The sequence below is a fragment of the Panthera tigris genome, chromosome A3 (assembly GCF_018350195.1).
Source record: "Panthera tigris isolate Pti1 chromosome A3, P.tigris_Pti1_mat1.1, whole genome shotgun sequence".
In the NCBI taxonomy this organism is placed as follows: Eukaryota; Metazoa; Chordata; class Mammalia; order Carnivora; family Felidae; genus Panthera; species Panthera tigris.
This window is the reverse complement of record NC_056662.1, coordinates 86968059-86986133: the sequence shown is the minus strand read 5'-3', so window position 1 is coordinate 86986133 and position 18075 is coordinate 86968059. Positions and strand designations below refer to the sequence as shown.

Sequence of the window (18075 nt, the reverse complement as noted above, 5' to 3'; positions counted from 1 at the left end):
TTTCATGAATGAATCCATTTGATTGCAGCAGTTCTTTGGGGTTGCTATCATAACTACTACCGCCACTTTATAGATGAGGAAACTGAGGCCCGGGGGGTTCAGGAATTCTCCTAAAATCTCACAGCTGTTGGGGCACCTGAGTGGCTCAGTTAAGCATCCGACTTCGGCTCAGGTCATGGTCTCACGGTTCGTGAGTTCGAGCCCCGCGTCAGGCTCTGTGCTGACAGCTCAGAGCCTGGAGCCTGCTTAGGATTCTGTGTCTCCCTTTGTCTGCCCCTCTTCTGCTTGCACTCTGTCTCTCCCATTGTCTCAAAAATAAATAAACATTAAAATCTCACAGCTGGTGGAGGTGAACCTAGGATACAAATCAGGCAGTCTGCCCCAGAATCTGTATGCTTTGGCATATAGTAATGCTTCTGAAGTTATATAATGTGTTTCTGAAATTATAGAGGGTTCTAAAAGGTGTAGGAGAGAGGTGCCATGAGTACCCTTTGTCCCACTTCCCAGAAACGCTGGGCACAAAGAAGGCAAAGATGGAGTGTGGGCAGCTGTCCTACCCCTACCCTATAATGTATGGAGTTGGGGGACCCCCCCCAGCTGTTATTTATTACAACCCAAAGCCTTTTTCATTTAACACTGTATCGATGCACACAGCCTGTCCAGGCTAAATGCCTTATGGGAGTTTATTATCAAAAAGGTCTTTAGGTGGATGTTTAGTAGGCTTCATACGCTTTAGTGTATATCCTTCCTTGGGCTAGCACATTCCATTTGTTTACTAACCACATGTAAAACCTTATTTAATTTGCTTTAAATGCACTTGTTTTGAGTGGTGAGAAGTAGGCTCTCCCATGTGTTAGCTCTCTTTATACCTTTCGTGATTTTCTGCCTTAGTTTGCAGTCCTTTTCCACTTTTATTTTTCTCAGACTGAAAATCTCACCCCTTTCTTTTGAATTCTAGGCTTACCTGCCAGGAAGGGCCAGAAGTCCTTTATTCCCAAGACACAAGCATGTCAGATGGCTGGGCACAGCTTTTAGTACCCATAATAAATAGCCAGGTCAAGGGGGTCAGGGAATTAGCTGGAGAAATCTGTTACCAGTCCAGGCATTCTCATCACTGATGCAAGGAGCATTGTAACAGTACTGGAATCCCTAGATCACCTGCTCAGATGGAAGAGTGGAACCCACCATTTAAAGCTGCCTATCAGCCAAAAATCTACCTATGTCTTTAGTACAGAAATTCAGCAGCAAACATAATCTGCCTAATTTTATTAAGCTCAGTTTCACAAATGCATTGACATTCCCTTGAGAACATTTGATAGGGCAGTGAGCCCAGATGTATGCTTGCTGGCAAGATGGAATCCAGACTGACTGCAATTTTAAAAATTCAATTGTTACAGTGTCAATAGACCACAGGAAAAATGATTTAATAGTAGCATCTAACATTTGTTGAGCCCATATTATTTACCAGGCCCTGTGCTTTCATATATTATCTCAAATAATCCTCTGAGGAGGTGCTGTTCCTCTCTCCATTGTACAGATCAAGAAACTGAGGTCTAGAGAAATTAATTAATTTGTCCAAGTACACACAGCTAGAAAGATGCAGAGGCAGGATTTGATCCGAGGCCTCAGTGCTTTTCAGAGCCTGGATTCTTACCCACAAGGCTGTAGTGTGGAGCCAACTCCCTAATGTGAGTAATGTGAGATAGCTTTGGACTTCTACTCCCCTAACCCTCTCAGGAGTTCTTAATTTCCCTTCCATTTGCTTCAAATCTGTCTATTCCCAGTATTGAGAAAATGCAGGGCAAATCTCAATGGCAGATCAGGGAGGGTTCTGAAAGAGGATATAGGAGATGGGAACTAGAATTTATTGAGCACCTACTATGTGCTAGTCCCTCTGGAGAATACTTCCAGCCAGGGTGGTTTTCATCCACTTAGCAAATCAGAAATCCAGGTAGTGGATCCATCTCCATTTTTGTCTCACATTTTAAGCTTTGCTTTGGCTTTCTCATCATAGGACAACAAATGTCATAATGTCATAATATGTTATGACATTATGCTCCTGTCTCACAGAGGGGGAAGATGCCTCCTTGGGAGAACGTGGATGTGCATGGAGCAAAACATGTTCGGCAGCCAGGCACATCAGCCTGCCTTGCAATTGTGGATATTGGGGCACTGCCTGGTGGAAGCAGGACTGACAGCCAACAAACTTAGTTGCTGGTAAATCCCCAAATCCAGGTTCATGGGCCTCTCTTGAAGCCTCATGGCCTCTTTCTCTTGTCTCCATCCCTTGGCTTCCTGACCCAGTGGGTGACCTGCCATCCACATGTGAAAAGCGGTTCCAAAGTTGGTGACCTAACTTCTAAGTTGTGTTTCCATACTTCGTCAGTTCTAAAGCACACATTTTCCCCACATGTCAGCATTCTGAAATTGGGATGTGTCCTCCAGTTAATGATGACTTATAATTATAACTGATAATGGTTTTCCTTTCCTAGTAATACTTGAAATAATAGCGTGTCAGTCAATGATGTCTTAGATTTGAAGAAATAAAATGATGCCAATGTTTATTTTTACCCCTCACTATCAAATCAATATCTGGGCTTGTATCTTTCTGCCTTCACTTCTGAGGCCTGAATCAAAAGTCTTCCTTATGCTGGCCTGTGTGATTGATTTCCAGAAAACATGTGGTTTCCTGATCATCTTTTGCTAGAAGCTATTTTTCCTGTACATTAGAGGACTTGAGTTCATCTTATTTGAGAATAAAGTGAACGAAAAAACAATTAGAAGTGTCTTGAGAAAAGACACTTCAGAGGAACATAAGTGATCTGGGAGGCTCAAAAGTGCTTGCTTCTTGTAATAATCTGCTATAGGAATCACAAGAAAAATGTCAGAAAATGATTTGGTTTTCTTAATGTAGTTCAAAAAGACATGGCTTCTAAGAAATAGGAGAGGATAGGCACAGGAGCGAACAGCTTAGGAGGAAAGGGGCGGAGGTGAAAATGGAGATGAAGGAAAGTATGCAACAGACAAAATGCCCCATATTCTAATTAAAACCATACCAGTTCTGCTGAATTAACACCAGTGAAGTTGGAAATCCTGACAAACTGTCAGAATGCAAGGAAAGTGTCAATAATAAAACTAATGAGGGGAAAAATGAAAAAATGTAGAGAACAGAGATTCAGTATATGGATAATTGGTGATCCTGAAAGAGACATTAGGATTCAGTTAATAGAAGACTATCTTGAGCTAAAAAAAAAAAAAAAAAGTGTGAAGATGTTGTTCAGGGTAGGCTGTCTGCTGTAACAGCAACCTCAGAATCTCCAATCAGATGCTCAATGGACTGCTTTTAGCGACACTGTGGTTCCTTCCATTTGGCAGCTGCATTATCCCCCAAGGGTACCAAAATGTCTACTGGATCCTCTGCATCCAGCAGGGAGGCAAGAAAGGAGAAAGTGTAGACAAGACACTTCTCTCTCCCTCTCTCTTTTTTAACGTTTATTTATTTTTGAGAGGGAGAGACCACAGGGGAGGGGCAGAGAGAGAGACGGAGACACATAATCTGAAGCAGGCTCTGAGCTGACAACACAGAGCCTGATGCAGGGCTCGAACTCATAGACCGCAAGATCATTATCTGAGCCGAAGTCAGACGCTTAACCAACTGAGCCACCCAAGTGCCCCTGCTTTTTTTTTTTTAACTTAAAAAATTTTAAATCCAAGTCAGTTAATATACAGTGCAATAATGATTTCAGGAGTAGAATCTAGTGATTCATCACTTACATATAACACCCAGTGCTCATCCCAACAAGAACCCATTTCTGCTCTTAATTGCCTGGGCTATAGGTGAGGCACATCACTTCTGCTTATATCCCATTGACTTACATCCCATATGGCCCTTGCCAGATAGACGGAAGGGGGGCTGGGAACTTGGGTGCCCAAGAAGAAGAGGAAGTAGGTTTGGTGAGCACATGGCATTGTCTCTGATGCAAGTACACATACAGATATACAGAGAAGTTGAAATAGTTCCTCCCTTAATACCTTCACAATAAAATCTAAACCATACAGAATAATAGCGAGGATCACAGAGAGGACAGCAAAGCCAAACAGCATGCCTCCTAATTTTTCCATCTTTGTCCTGACACTTTGTGACAGCCTGAACCTCACCTCTCAGGCTTTTGGGATGTCTCCACATGGATATTCTAGAGACCAGTAGAGTTCTCCATGTGAGCCTTTAGACCCTCTGCACTTTAACACTTCTTCACCATCCCTTCTTCCTGGGCCTACAAAGTCTTCTCACTGGGGTTGTGAAGTTTTAGTTTCTTTAGTCTGGAGAGAGGAGAGATGGTGTCAGATCCCCTTCTAGTCCTAGGTGCAAGGTGTTCTTATAATTTTCTCTTATGCCCAGTTAGTGAGGAAAACCCTCCCAACACCACCACTGGAAAAAACAACAAGACAATTCTGACTTTAATGTGCTAAAAGAGCATTTATTTTCATCTCTGTGGCTGTAGAACTTTATTAGACATAGAAGGGCACATCACCCAATAGCTGTTTTCTGGATTTCCTGGCTGGAGGTGGGGATGGGGGCAAGGATAGTCCTGCCACATGATTCAATGAGTTACATTTTACTTTCCTATTGAAGAACACATGCTCTCAGATTAGGTCAAAAAAAGCAGAACCAAATGTTTTATGTTTGAACTTGACAGAGGTGAAGCTTTTCAAAATATAGCCCCATTGGTCTTAGGTATAGTCTTGCCAGAAGCCAAAGGTAGACAAGATGACTGCTTAAAAGTATCTGTGACTGGATTCTAGGACAGCCTGAGGTGTGGAACAGTGAATCAGAGGACATGTCAGTTCAATTAGACAGTCTTTTTGATGAGCTTTTATCCACAGAGTGTGCAAGTTTGGCTGACCTTTTCACTGAAGGGACTATTTGAAGGCTGAACCCAGCCTTCCTGCTAGTTCAGCATTGTCTCTGCATCACCAGGAATTCCTGAATCCCCCTTTCTTTCCTCTTCATTGAAGGCATGAAGTCCACATGTTTTTGTGATTGGTGGCAGACATCTGACAAGTGGATTAAAGCTTAATGCTGGAGACCCAAGGTGGGGACCTCCCTGGAACTCCATGGTTCATGAGGATCCACTAGAGCACTGGCCCCCTAGTATTGCAATGATTGCTTTATGAACTGTCCCTGCCTCAACTACATTGTGGGCCTTTTGAGAGCAGGGATTGGGAATCATATCCTTTGGTGTCGCCATGCCAGAAATAGGAAACAAAATGATCCTTTAAGGGCCTGGCTTCTTCGAAGAATATGAAGCCTGGGCCTTGGGCTTTTGCTATTTGCTGTTTTCCATTCCCCACCTTCCTACCAGGCCCCCTTGCATGTGTTCATCTTCATTTGGAGGAGGGGAGGGAATCATGGCGAAGTGAAAAGAGAGACCAGGCTCTGGAACCAGATGGGTTCAAACTATCCTCTGCCCTTCAATAGCTCTGTAGCCCTGATCAGTCCACCCCATTTCCTGGAGCCTCAATTTCCTCACCTGAAATCGAGGAAGATGAGCCCTTCACTGCAGTGTCAATGAGAAGGGCCCAGCACAACTGTGCCTATTTGGCTTTAATAGCCCGAATTCTGTTGATTGAATAATGTCTTCCTTCAATATCTAACTCAGAACTTCGGTCCATATATATATATATATATATATATATATATATATATATAATATGAGAGAGAGAGAGATCGTCATTTCAGAGGTGGTCTGAAAGTATGTGTTCAATGCTTGTTATTCTATCTATCTATCTATCTATCTATCTACATTTGTATTCACATTTCACTATGACTGTAGGCCTCTAGCAGGCAGGGGCCAAATCTCATTTCTTTTGGAAATCTTTCCTCTCATGCCCAATTTCAGTTCATGCTCATTCTTGGGCACCAATAGATACTGTACAAATAATTGTGCTTGTCTAGCGAGGGGCAATGGGACTGATTTCAAGCGGTGAGAAAAAATACTGGGTCCATTCATTCCACAGCAGCACAATTTCTAGATGATAGAAAAATGGAAAAAAGTGCCTACCAACCATTAGGTCTGAGGCCCTTTACTAAAAGGCTTTTAAAATTCACTGGACTTTGCTAGGAAAAGATGCATCAGGGATGCTCAGAAATGAGCACTTCTTAGACCCGTAGCAGTCAGGAGATTAAAGGGTTCTTCCAGCCAAGGGGGTTTCCAGAGATGGATAGAGAGAGACTTTACCATTTCTCTCCTTCCTCCTTCTCCTCTTCTTCTTTTAAACTATTTTTGTCCTAAATGGTCACAGCAGTTGATACCTAATGTAAAACTTGGGAAATTCAGAACCGTATGAAGAAGCTGATGATAAGCTTCACCCATAATCCCACCATGCAGAGCTGCGAGCTTTCTCTTTATCTGAACAGACCAGGCAGGGTGTGGTCCAGCCCCTTGTTCAGCAGTCTCCATTTACTTAGCAAAGTAACCACAGCAAAGCCATGACCGGCTCCTCCCTCCCTTCTGGAAGTCTCAAGGATCGGTGAGTTTGGGTTCTGACTTGGTCTAAGGCTTGGAGCAAATGGTGTGCTGTGGGGCTGGGGGCCTAGGGCTTTCCAGGGCTGGGACCACCCCAGGGGAGTCCATGCCCATGGTGGTGGTGGGGGGGTAGCTGGAAGTGATCGCTTGCAGCATCTTTCCATTTTGGGCCCAGGGTGCTCAGACTGTCTGTTCCTGTTTGATACCTCCCGCTGAAGGGGCAGGAGACAGGCACCCACCTCTCTTAGGTGGACAGGCACCCACCTGTCTTCACATGGAGCTCAAACAGCTTCTAACAAAAGGTCAGACAACTTGGGCATCTGTTACTTTCCTTCTAGACCTTCTGTTCCTTTTAGAGCAGTTAGGAATGACCCATAGAAATGTGATTTTATACTCGAGTGATTACAAACACCTGGTGTCCGGTGGGACAGTGAGGAAAATGACTTGTGACAGAGAGCATCTTTCGTGATTTGCAGTCCCTAGCTGCTCTGCTAGGAGGATGAAACCCCAGGCAGAGTCTCTGCAAAGTAGGGGTCAAGGGTGTGAGGATACAAACTGGGGATACTGAGAGGGAGCCTCAGGGCTCCCCTGAGCACAGAATCAAGGGTCCTGGGATGGGGGCAGGAGAAGGGCTGCTAGAGGGCAGAGGTGAGAGAGACAGATAAGGGGGCAGGGCTGAATTGTGGAGAGCCAAGGGGATTGTGGCTGGTGGTATGTGGTGCATATTGCTTTCTCCTCTGTCTCCCCATAATCAGTGTTATAATGTGGAATTGGATTTGTTAAAGAGTTGTGGTCAATTGCTAGAATTCTGCTTCAAAATAGGTAGGAAGAATGGCTGCCAGAGGGGGCCCAGCCATTTGGGTTGTACAACAAAAGAACATTTTGTTTTAAAGGAGGTGATCTGGGCACTAGGGAACCTGCCATATGTGCTTCTGTTAACACTAGGCACCTTACCATGAAATAGGCTGCTTAGGGCTCTGTTTCCCCACACTGTCCATGAGCTCCCCTAGGAACTAGAGCCTCTCTTACCTCTGGTACCCCAGGACCTGGACAGTGCTGCTTTGCCGAACTGGCCAAACTTCCAAAGTACTGTTAATTGAGTTTTGGTTCAACTAACATTCATTCAGCATCTGACTGGCACCACGTCTTGTGGCAACATGGGAAACAGAGAAATGCCAAAGACACAGGCCCTGCCTGCTGAGGAGCTCATGGTAATAGTCTGTTGCTGTCAATTGTAAGTGGAACAAAAGAGGTGAGGAAAGATGATGGGAGAGCCTAAGGGACAGGGGTGTGGCGGGGAGGCTTCCAGGAGGAAAGGACAAAGAGCTGAAGAGGAGAGTTGAAGGGAGAAGGCAAAGAGGAAAGAGTTCTCCAGGGAGAGATCAGCACGGACAAAGGCATAGAGTTGGGAACCAGCCTGGTGCCTTCTAGGTCCTGGGCACAGCCTCCGAGCACCCATGAGAGGCAGGGAAGGTGGGGGCAGGCACTGAGAGATTCATGGGGCTTTGTGTGCTGGCTAAAAGCCTGGATCTTATCATCCCTCTTCAGAGAGTTGTCAGACCGGGGTCCCTTGAGGTCCATTCAGGGTGGCAGCCCTGCCCCATTTGCTAGACCCTTCTGAGTGGCCCTGGCATCACACCTTTTTCTCATTAAGACTTGTTGATATGGTGCCTGTCCTGGCCCTGCTCAGCCTGACTGTACAATCAGAGATCTGATAGTTTTGGTACCGCAGGGGAATATTTTGCAACATTTGCCTATGATATCTTTCAGGCCTATTTTCATTTTAATCAGGGGATAATACTACAACCTATGGAATGAAACTCTGATAGTGGAATTTCAACACCAACAGAGATTAGGATGGGAATTATTATTTCCAGGGTCCACTTATCTGGGGGAAAGATGTCTGTCTTCTTACATGAATGACACAGGTCACTTCTGGGGGCAAAATATTAGTTTTCTCAGTGGATACAATTAATAGCTCAGACTCTGAAAATCCGAATCTTAGCAGGTTATGGCCACTAAAGTATACCTCATATCTCATACCCTGTGGCATGGGCTGCTGGGGATGGGGAAGAAGCTTGTGCTTTGGATAAGACAACTTACGAGCCTGCAGGATTGGTACTTATGGGACATCAATGGCCACCTGTAAAAGAATAGCAAAGGAGCACCTGGGTGGCTCAGTCAATTAAGCATTTGACTCTTGGTTTTGGATCAGGTCATGATCTCATGGTTAGTGGGTTCAAGCCCCGCATCAGGCTCTGTACTGACAGTGTGGAGCCTGCTTGGGATTTTCTATATCCCTTTCTCCCGCCCCTCCCCCGCTCTCTCCCTCCCCCTCTCTCTCTCAAAAATAAACGAACTTAAAAAAAAAAAAAGAATAGCATCCAGAGTTGTCAGTAAGCCCTGCCCTAGAGCTAGACAGCCCTGGAAGGGAGGGTCCCTTCCATGTTGGTAGATGTTGGACAGAAGCAGCATCAGGCATCAGGTGGTGACCATGGCCCTGTTCTGCCTAAAAATAAAACTAGTGGGAAGAGGACCCCAGCTGGCAGTTGGACATGCAGAGCATAGAGAATAGATTATGGAAGCAACTGCCAGGTCCCTAACTAGAGCCGTGAGCATCAAGACTGGGCTCAGGGGCCATCACAGTACTGAATTGCTGAGCCCAGGGTACCCCGGCCGGGCTGAGAAGAAAGCTGTGCCTCAGTGGGCATGCAGTGTCCCGGACTCCCTCAGGCACACAGTAACTACCAAGATGCAATCTCCCTGTCCCTCAGTGGTAAGTCAAGTCTTCCCAGATGCTCCACTGTGGGCAGTACTGGGTCAGGGATGGAGCTGAGCTGGCCAGTGAGGCAGGACAGTCAGGGACTGGGCCTGGGGCCATGGTGGGAATAGGAGTTGGTGTCTGGGATGCTGCCATCTCTGGGGGAGACAAGCATCCTTGCTCTGAGCAACAAGTGAACAAGTGAACATTGCCCGAGTAAAATGGAAAACTATGTGTTTTTTGAAGACCTTGATCCCCAGGATTTTTGGAGTAGTAACTCATCCTTGTTTGTAAGACTTTCAAAACTTTCCATTCCTCCTTCAGGGGTATTTCATGACCAGTTCCCCAGGTATCAGCTGGGGGCTTCTCTTCCCCTTGAATTCTCAGTGAAATTGTCTTGAATCCACCAATTCATAGCCTGTGCACCTCCAAAACCCTTCCACTTTCCTGGGGTGTGATAGTCTTCAGGCTTCTCCTGCTTCTTTGGCTGTGCCCAAAATTCTCTCATACCCAAGTCTGTGAGTTGAGTAGCTGTTAGTGAAGTATTGGGGGGTGTGAGGAAGGGGTCATATGCCTTCCAGCCCAGCAGCCCGTGACCCCTCTGGGCTCATTCGGGAGTTCCACATTGTCCCTCCACTGTGTAGAGCAACTTCTCTCCCCTGTTCCTTGAAGCCAACACTCAGCAAAGAGATTTTCCAATTCCTCTCTTTGAAAGGAGTTTTGATCCCATTTGTCAAGATAATGAAGATTTCTTTACTTCTTTTCATAGGTATAATTTGCTTTTAAACTAAAATTTCATTTCTACTTCATTTTAAAGAATTTCTTAACAGTCCTTAAAATAAATCAGCACCTAATGGTGTTACAAAAACAGGATGAGGAGTCCTGGTGGTGCAGACAAGACCCTGATATTTGTTGTTTGTGTTTTTCAGCTTCCACCCAGATGTTTGAAATCCTGTAGATGTGGTTGGAGTCCCTGAGAACGAAGCAGGGTGCACGGGCCGAGCACTGAGAAGCAGCAGCCTGGGACAAGGTTGGTCCAGCCTCCAGGTAATTTGTCAGCAGTTTTTGGTGGTGACAGGGAGTGAGGCAGGCTTTTTGGTTGAGGTCATCTCACCAGGATGAGCTCCCAGTTTCCCAAGTCATTGCCACGAACTCCCCCTGTCCTGCTGACTCGAGAGCTCCCATGAACTCTGAAGGACTTTAGTGGTCATTAGTGCAATCCCCTTGGAAGAGGCAGAAGCCCCTCTACAGAATCCTGTAGTCACGGAGCTCCAAGGAGAGAGACACCACCTGACAAAGCAGCCTGTCCCATCTTCCTGTTCCTGAGGAGCTTCTGCTGGTACAAAGTTTCCCCTTGTACCCTCAGCTAAAATCTGCCCACGTAATTCTGGCCCTGGAGTCTCTAAGGAATCAGTTTCCTCCCTCTTCCACATGGCAGCCTAACAGACATCTGGGGACAACTGGGGTGGAGGAATGCAGGATCTGGAGCCAGAGACAGTCCTGGTTGAAATCCTGACCTCACTGTTATCTGTGTGATCTCAGGCAAGTTAGTTAACCTCTCTGCAATTCACTTTCTTTATCTGTAAAACTGTGACAATAACATCTGTCCTATGGAAGCGTCCTGGGAATGAAAATGAACCATAAATAGAAGTTACCTGGTGCTGTCCTGTCACCAATTCTCTGATGCAAATGGGGTGTCCTACAATTCAGCTCAGTTCTGACACTACACTGAGTTAAAGGGCACACAGGTTAACTACCACAAGTAAAGGGCAAGGTCACCAATAAAATTGCCCACACTTGAGGCACTTTGGTGGCTCAGTTAGTTAAGCATTTGACTTCGGTTCAGGTCATGGTCTCACGGTTCTTGAGTTCAAGCCCTGCTGTCGGGCTCTCGGCTGTCAGCACAGAGCCTGCCTCAGATCCTCTGTCTCCCTCTCTCTCTGCCCCTCCTCTGCCACTGTACTTCTGACTTACTTGGGTATAAATTTGAGGGTTCCCATGCTCCCTCTTTAGTCTCTAATTCACTGTAACAACTCACAGAACTCACTATAATTGTGATTACAGTTTTACTATAAAGGATTCAACTCAGGAACAGTGAAATAGAAGCAATGCATAAGGCAGAACATGGGGAGGGTGGGGGATTGGTGCAGAGCATCCGTGCCCCCTCCTTGTAGAATCTGGGTGTCTCACCATCCCAGCATACCAATCAGGAAGCTCCTCTAAGCCTTGCTGTCCAGAGATTTTTAATAGGGGGCACCACTGGGGACGGGGGCTTTATTAGTACTAGGCATAGTTGTTTAAATCATCTGCCACTTGATTGAACTCCATCCGCTTCCCCTCCTGTCCTCCATGGTTGGGAATGGGGCTGAAGTTCCAACCCTCTAATCATGTGCTTGGTCTTTCTTGCTGGCCAGTCCCTCCCTTGAAACATCTAAGGGCCTGCCATAAGTCACCTCATTAGCATAAATTCAGGTTTGATGAGATGGACTCATTATGAATAACAAAAGACCCTCTTAATGTTTTTTGGATATTTTAGAAATCTCAAGGCTTTTTGAAGCTCTGTGCCAGGAACTGGGGACAAAGGCCAGATACATTCTTTATGATGTCACACCTGGCCCAACAAGCGCTTGCCTCTGATGGTCACCATCCTGCTTATCCTCTTTTTTTGTGATCTCCAGGTTGACATGTTCCCACTCTCTGGTCAGAGAACGACTCAATCTCATCAGTCTTTTTCTGGATGTTCTTTTTGTTAATATAGCTCAAGATTGAGTTAGTTTTTTGGACTACAACATATAATTACAGTACTTGATATGCACCTGTTTACAGTTGAATCATAAGCCTCTCATTACTTGAGTTCCTAATGCTGTAATGATTCTAGCCCCAAACGACACATAATAAGAGCAAATGCTTAAGAGCACTCGATATACACCAGGTGCTGTTTTAAGTTCTTTACATACATTAACTCATCTAGATCCTCAAAACAGCCTAAAGAGGTGGTTAAATAGTTCCAATCCCCATTTTGTATATGGGGAAACTGAGGTACAGGGAGGTTAGGTAACTTGCCCAACAAGATCACATAGCTAATAAGTGGCACAGTTAAGACTGGAACTCATCACGTTCTTATTCCAGAGTCCATGCTTAAAAAAAAAAAAAAAAGATTTTAGTTTTAAGTAATCTCTACACCCAATGTGGGGCTCAAACTTATAACTCCAAGATCAAGAGTCACCTACTCCAACTGAGCCAGCCAGGCACCCCTAGAGTCCCTGATTTTAACCACTAAGCCACACTGCACTTAAATTTGGTCACCTATGTAACATTTTAGAAGGAAAAGAAGGAGCACAAAAGAATGCCTCTGGTTCACAAAGTCAAAGAGTGGTTTTTTCTGCCCCCTGTTGTCATGGTGAGAGAGTCAGGGCTTCCATTTTCTAACCCAGTCCCATTGGAGCATCTCTGGAGTAACCTTCTGGGATGGGCTCTGAGAAGTGAAGGCAGGGCTGGAGGCATGGTGATATGGGCTCCTGTCCAGCAGAACCTGAACTTTTTTGTTCCTCATGCTTCAGGGAGGATAATGCTATTTCAAGCCTTCACAGACCCATTCCTGGGAATGCAGCCACTCCAAGGGGAAGGAAAGAGGGTCAGCCTCTGGTGGGACCTGGAGTCATAAGGAACGCAGGGAGCTCATCCCCATGTGCACATCCATTGTACTCATTAGGAGGCTGCTTGTTTTTAAAATAACATCAAAAACTGGGGCTACAAAAATGCCAAAGAGAATTACAAAGGGTGGGGCAGTGCCTCTGGAAAAATGTCTGCAGTGCTGTCTGCCCAGGAGAGTCTGGGTGGTGACTGCATGTCTGCACAGCTCTGATGCACTCCCATTGTCTTTGTCCTTGCAGTCCCTTTTCCTACTGCCCAAGTTGCAGGGATGAGGCTGTCTGAGAGCGTGGTGGAGGTGAAGTATTCTTAACTCAACCTATGCTCAAGGGATTGACTTGAACCTACAAGGCAAATGTCAATAGGTCATGTGTATTCTTTGCAGATGTTTCTCTTCTGGCATCTGGCTTGAGGGAGAGGCCCCAGGGGGAAGGGGAGAATATGAGGATGCACGAGGAAGGTCTCTTGCTCCGGAAATCCAGATCCTCCATCCTTCTGCTTTTCTATACGAATCTGTCTCTCTCCATATGGTGTGCAGCTGGAAGGAGCTCCAGAGTTCATTCTGTTCACTCCCTCATTTAGAGACAGACAAGAGGAGACCCCAAGCGGGAAATTACTACTTGCCCAAGCCTATGCAGCTAGAGAATGACAGAGGGGGGTGATACTGCAGACTCTGGCTTCTAGTCCATAGCTAATCCCACCAGAAACATCCATGATGGACTCAATCACTTTCTCTACTTAAATGAAGAATCTGGCTTGAATGTTACCAAGTACAACATCAGCCACTCTAGCACTCTGCCAAATCCGTTACAAATCTTTCTTTAGAGAATGCTTTTTGTTTTTTTTGGGTGTTTTCGCTGCCACTTCCGGAAGATGCCTTCCCCATACTCCATCCCTTGCAGGCAAATAGCTCATCTACAGGACTGGTAGGCATGATGCTGGTTGGGGGAGATCTGATGAGGGCATTTATAAGGAAATGATTAATTAGTGAAAGAATTAAGAGGAGATGTCATGGTTTGGCAAACTTGTAAAAGCGGGTTGTGGTGGCATTTAGAGCACTCTTGCTGTCCCAGGTCAAGTGTATGGTGGCAGGTGGTGACTGGGCTTGGGGGATGGAACCTGGATAGTCATGGGAAGTGGCACCTGGAAATAGTGTTAGAAGATGAGGCTTTGTGGCATCTTTGGCTGGCATGCTAAATGGCCAACACCTGGGATGGATACCTTCCATTACATGGTACAACTATTAACATCTAGCCAGTGGTATTTCAACCCTGGCTGCCTATTGGAATCACCCAGGGAGCTTTTAAAAATCCTGATGTCCAGGTCACACCACAGACTAATAACATGAAAATCCTTGATATCAGTATTTTTTCAAGTTCCCCAGCAGATTTCAACATGCACCCAAGTTTAAGAACCACTGCTTTAGGCCACAGGTTCAGGCAATAAGCTAAGGGACTCTGCATATGTTCCCTCCCTTAACTTTGCCATTTGCTATTCCCCAAAAGGGGAAAAGGAAGGAAGGAAGGAAGGAAGGAAGGAAGGAAGGAAGGAAGGAAGGAATGGAAGGAGGGAGGGAAGGAAGGGAGGGAGGGAGGAAGGAAGGAAGGAAGGAAGGAAGGAAGGAAGGAAGGAAGGGAGGGAGGGAGGGAGGAAGGGAAAAAATGGAACAAAGGTACGAAGGAAAAATGAAAGAAGAGGGAGAGGAAGAAAGATCACCTGAGTGTTCTGGGCTGATGGGGTGAATTCCCACTTTACCTATTACCTAATGCTTCATCCTACCTGCCCCACTCAGAAACTATAAGGTGGAGGGTAGAGGCCTGACAGAAGATGGAAGAAGTCACATACAGCTCACCGACAACAAGAATATGTTTTACTAGCTGTCAGCAAGGCTTCTTGTGTAATGAGCTGCTGGCTGTCATGAAGGTCAAGGTTTGGGCTAACAGAATGGGCCAAAGGGAAAGAAAAGATCAGGATGAGGAGGCAGGAGTGCTCTGAGGGAACAAGAGAGCATTCCACCTCCTCATGGAATGCAAATGTGAGCCCATGGAGGTAAAGTGAGGGAGGGGCAGGTTAAGGATGAAAGCCAGTGTCCTGATCCCCTGTAATGCTCTTTTGTTGGCATCTCTCTACTCGTGTTCAGAAGCTAATTCTTGCTCGGTTAAGGCCCTCTTGCTGAGAAGGGGATCACAGAACAGGGAGAAGGCTAGAGCTCTGTAAGACTGGCCTGGGTGTTGAAGGGGCATAACCTTGATTTGAAGGCCTAGTGGTGCTGACACACAAAGGGAGACTGCTGTGGCCAAAGTCCCACAGCTGGGAGGTAGAGGCTGGAACTGTAGAGCCTGCTTCTTCAGAAGGGCTCCAATATAGTAAGAGAAGACATTCCTATATTTGCCCTCAGACCTTAGGAAAAAAAAGCGTGCTTAAAAAGGGGTCCCAGTCCAACTCTCCTAAGGCTGCCCTAGTCCTCATTCGTGGGATCAGGTCTAGATATAGTACTTTAGTAAGTACTAACTCCCAATATATAGGTTTACACTATATAGATATGCATCATAGAAATGCTCCAAAAGATGTGCAGGTCATACACTGGATTCCAAACTGTCCACTTCCACCGGGGTGTTGCTGTTTAAGCCTGGCAGGTTAGTGAGGGAAGGGTGGTGGACGCCTGAGCCTCTGCCATATTTTCGCTTGGTCCGATGATGTGTTAGCGCCCCCTATAGATAGGCAGCTGCCGGCGCACTGCAGTCCAAACCGCTGCTTGGCTTACACCCTACTGGAAATAGCCACCTCCAGCGTGTGAATACAACCGAATCCAGCCCCTCTGTTTTAGAAAACTGTACTACGACTGGGAGCACCCTCTTCTCTTCTCTTTGTAGGCTTCCAGGAGTGGATCGTAAACCCACCAGGAGAATGAGTGAAGAGACCGTCCCAGAGGCTGCCTCCCCCCCGCCCCCGCAGGGGCAGCAGTACTTCGACCGCTTTTCTGAGGACGACCCCGAATACTTGCGCCTTCGCGGTCGCGCAGCGGACCTGCGACAGGACTTCAACCTGATGGAGCAGAAGAAGCGCGTCACCATGATCCTGCAGAGCCCGGTGAGCGAGGTCCGCCCCAGGCGGGTGGGAGAGGAGAAGGAGAAGGAGGGGGGGGAGAGGGGAACTCATATTCATTTGGGTGAACCTGAAAGCTATAGAACTCCTACTGGCTCAGTGTCTTAGCAATTTTAAGCCCGTTGACGGGCCTGGCCCTGGATTTAATTCTCTCCCTAGTCACTGGTGGATGGCAAAACCTGGTTTATGTGCAGATGGTTTGGCTTGGTACTGGGAGGAGGTGGGTATGAAAGACAGGAGCCCTGCCTCAGTTTCCAGTCTTCCACCAAAGCTGTAACACTGAACTAACAGGCATATTTGTATAAACCAGAGGCCAGCAGGGGGCGCCATGTGGAAGGCTCGGGCCTCCCATTTTTGAACACCACAAATAACTCACTGTCAGGGCAAGAAGGTTGACACGTATGGGGCAGAGGTGAAGAGGGTCTGGAAGCCCCAGGAGGTGGAGAGAGTGGAGGGTACAGAGAGATATGGGCCGGGCAAGAGAGGGCAAGTCACGATCACCCTACCATGGCCCCAGACTTGAGGTCAGTTGGTACCTGCATGGCATGGACACAGAACTCATCCTTCCACAAGTGGTGCATTGAGAAGAACAAAGCATGGACCTAATGGACCACTGAGTGGGAGGCTGATGCAGGTTGGGTGGTGTGGGGGGTGGGGGCAGCAGAGCATTGTGGAATGGGAGGGTGAGGGCACAAGAGCTGCGAGGTCCTCAGGAAACAGCGCATGATCCTAAGGCTTGGGAAGCTCAGGATGGAGCTGGCATCTCCAGGTGCCTGCTGGGATGGGGGTCTGCCTCAGTCCCCATGGGGTTTGGAGGGCCAGGACATGTAGTGGGCTGTGTGGGACCCTGGTTGAGAGCACACAGTGAATGCTCAGACCTCACAGAGGAGCGTTGAGGTAATGGTCCTGAGGTTTGGGTGACAGGTGTCTACGTGAGGAGCCTGGAGGAATATGGCAGGTACTAAAAGCATTGAGATGATGGAAAAACTCCAACTTGTGACTAGGAGAGATGGCAGGTGTGGTAGAAGTGGCAGAGTTAGTACCAACCCAAATTTTGGGGCCTGAATGGATAGGACTCTATTCCCAGGCAAGAAATGAGGACATGAGGAGGTCACGTTTCTTCTGTCGTATTATAGATTCACCAATGCCTGTTTCCTCCTGTGTGTTCCCTGCTGCCACCTGGTGGACAGGCATGTCTTAGTTATGGTCTGAAAAGCCAGGCTTAGAGTCATAGGACATCAGAAATGGAAGCTACAGGGAGGACAGCAAATCCTTCCATATATGAGGAAACTGAGGCCTAGAAGAGCCATAGGCATGCCTACTGGACAGGGACAATAGCACACTTTTTCATTCAGTTCTGCTTTTTAAAATGTCTCAATTACTAAAGTGAAGCCGCCTTAGTCTGATGGTGGTGGGTAGGGGAAGTCCAGGTGGGTGATGGGAAGTGTGTCTTGACTGTCACTTAGACCCAGGAAGGACCTGGAATCTGGATTACGGTTCATAGGGCAAAGGGAACACAGCAGGGGACATCTCCTTTTTGCTTCCCAAACAGCAGTTTGGGGGGGGGGGGTCTCCTGAGGTACCTGTGGAACCCCCAGTGTTTTCTGGGGCCCGAGGATCCCATGTGTGGCCCTGGCCTAGTTGAGCCAGGGGATGGGGCGGGCACTTGGAAGAGGGGCCCTCAGTCTCCTGCATGAGACACACTGGGGGGACCAGCGCCTTGGGGCCTGCTTCAGTCTTTCAGGGAGGAGCTGGAAGGCCTCATCCAGGAGCAGATGAAGAAGGGGAACAATTCCTCCAACATCTGGGCCCTGCGGCAGATCGCGGACTTCATGGCCAGCACCTCCCACGCAGTCTTCCCAACATCTTCCATGAGTATGTGGGGAGCTGGGGAGCTGCCAGGAGCAGAGGTGGAGGAAGTGGGGCGGGGAAGAGAGGGTTGGTTGCCAGGCTACGGAGTGAGTGGTGCAACTGGGTTCGCAGACCTGGGGGACCAGCCAAAGAGGTACCTGGCTCTGCTTCTGAGGCTGC

General features: G+C 47.1%; 1 protein-coding gene across 10 annotated transcripts in view; it reads left to right on the top strand.

The window, feature by feature from the left end:
• Positions 1-18075, top strand: part of ADD2 (adducin 2) — a 104092-nt gene that overhangs the window by 46171 nt on the left and 39846 nt on the right. For 4 of the 10 annotated variants that reach the window (XM_042981669.1, XM_042981667.1, XM_042981665.1 and 1 more), the window contains exons 2-4: positions 10218-10335; positions 15813-16029; positions 17781-17919. In XM_042981669.1, the coding sequence (XP_042837603.1) occupies positions 15847-16029; positions 17781-17919 (322 nt within the window). In that variant the 5' untranslated portion in view covers positions 10218-10335; positions 15813-15846. Of the gene's footprint in view, positions 1-2109; positions 2218-5016; positions 5094-6418; positions 6532-10217; positions 10336-15812; positions 16030-17780; positions 17920-18075 lie in introns of those variants that run through there. The other 6 variants (XR_006215811.1, XM_042981662.1, XM_042981663.1 and 3 more) reach the window with 5 other exon arrangements.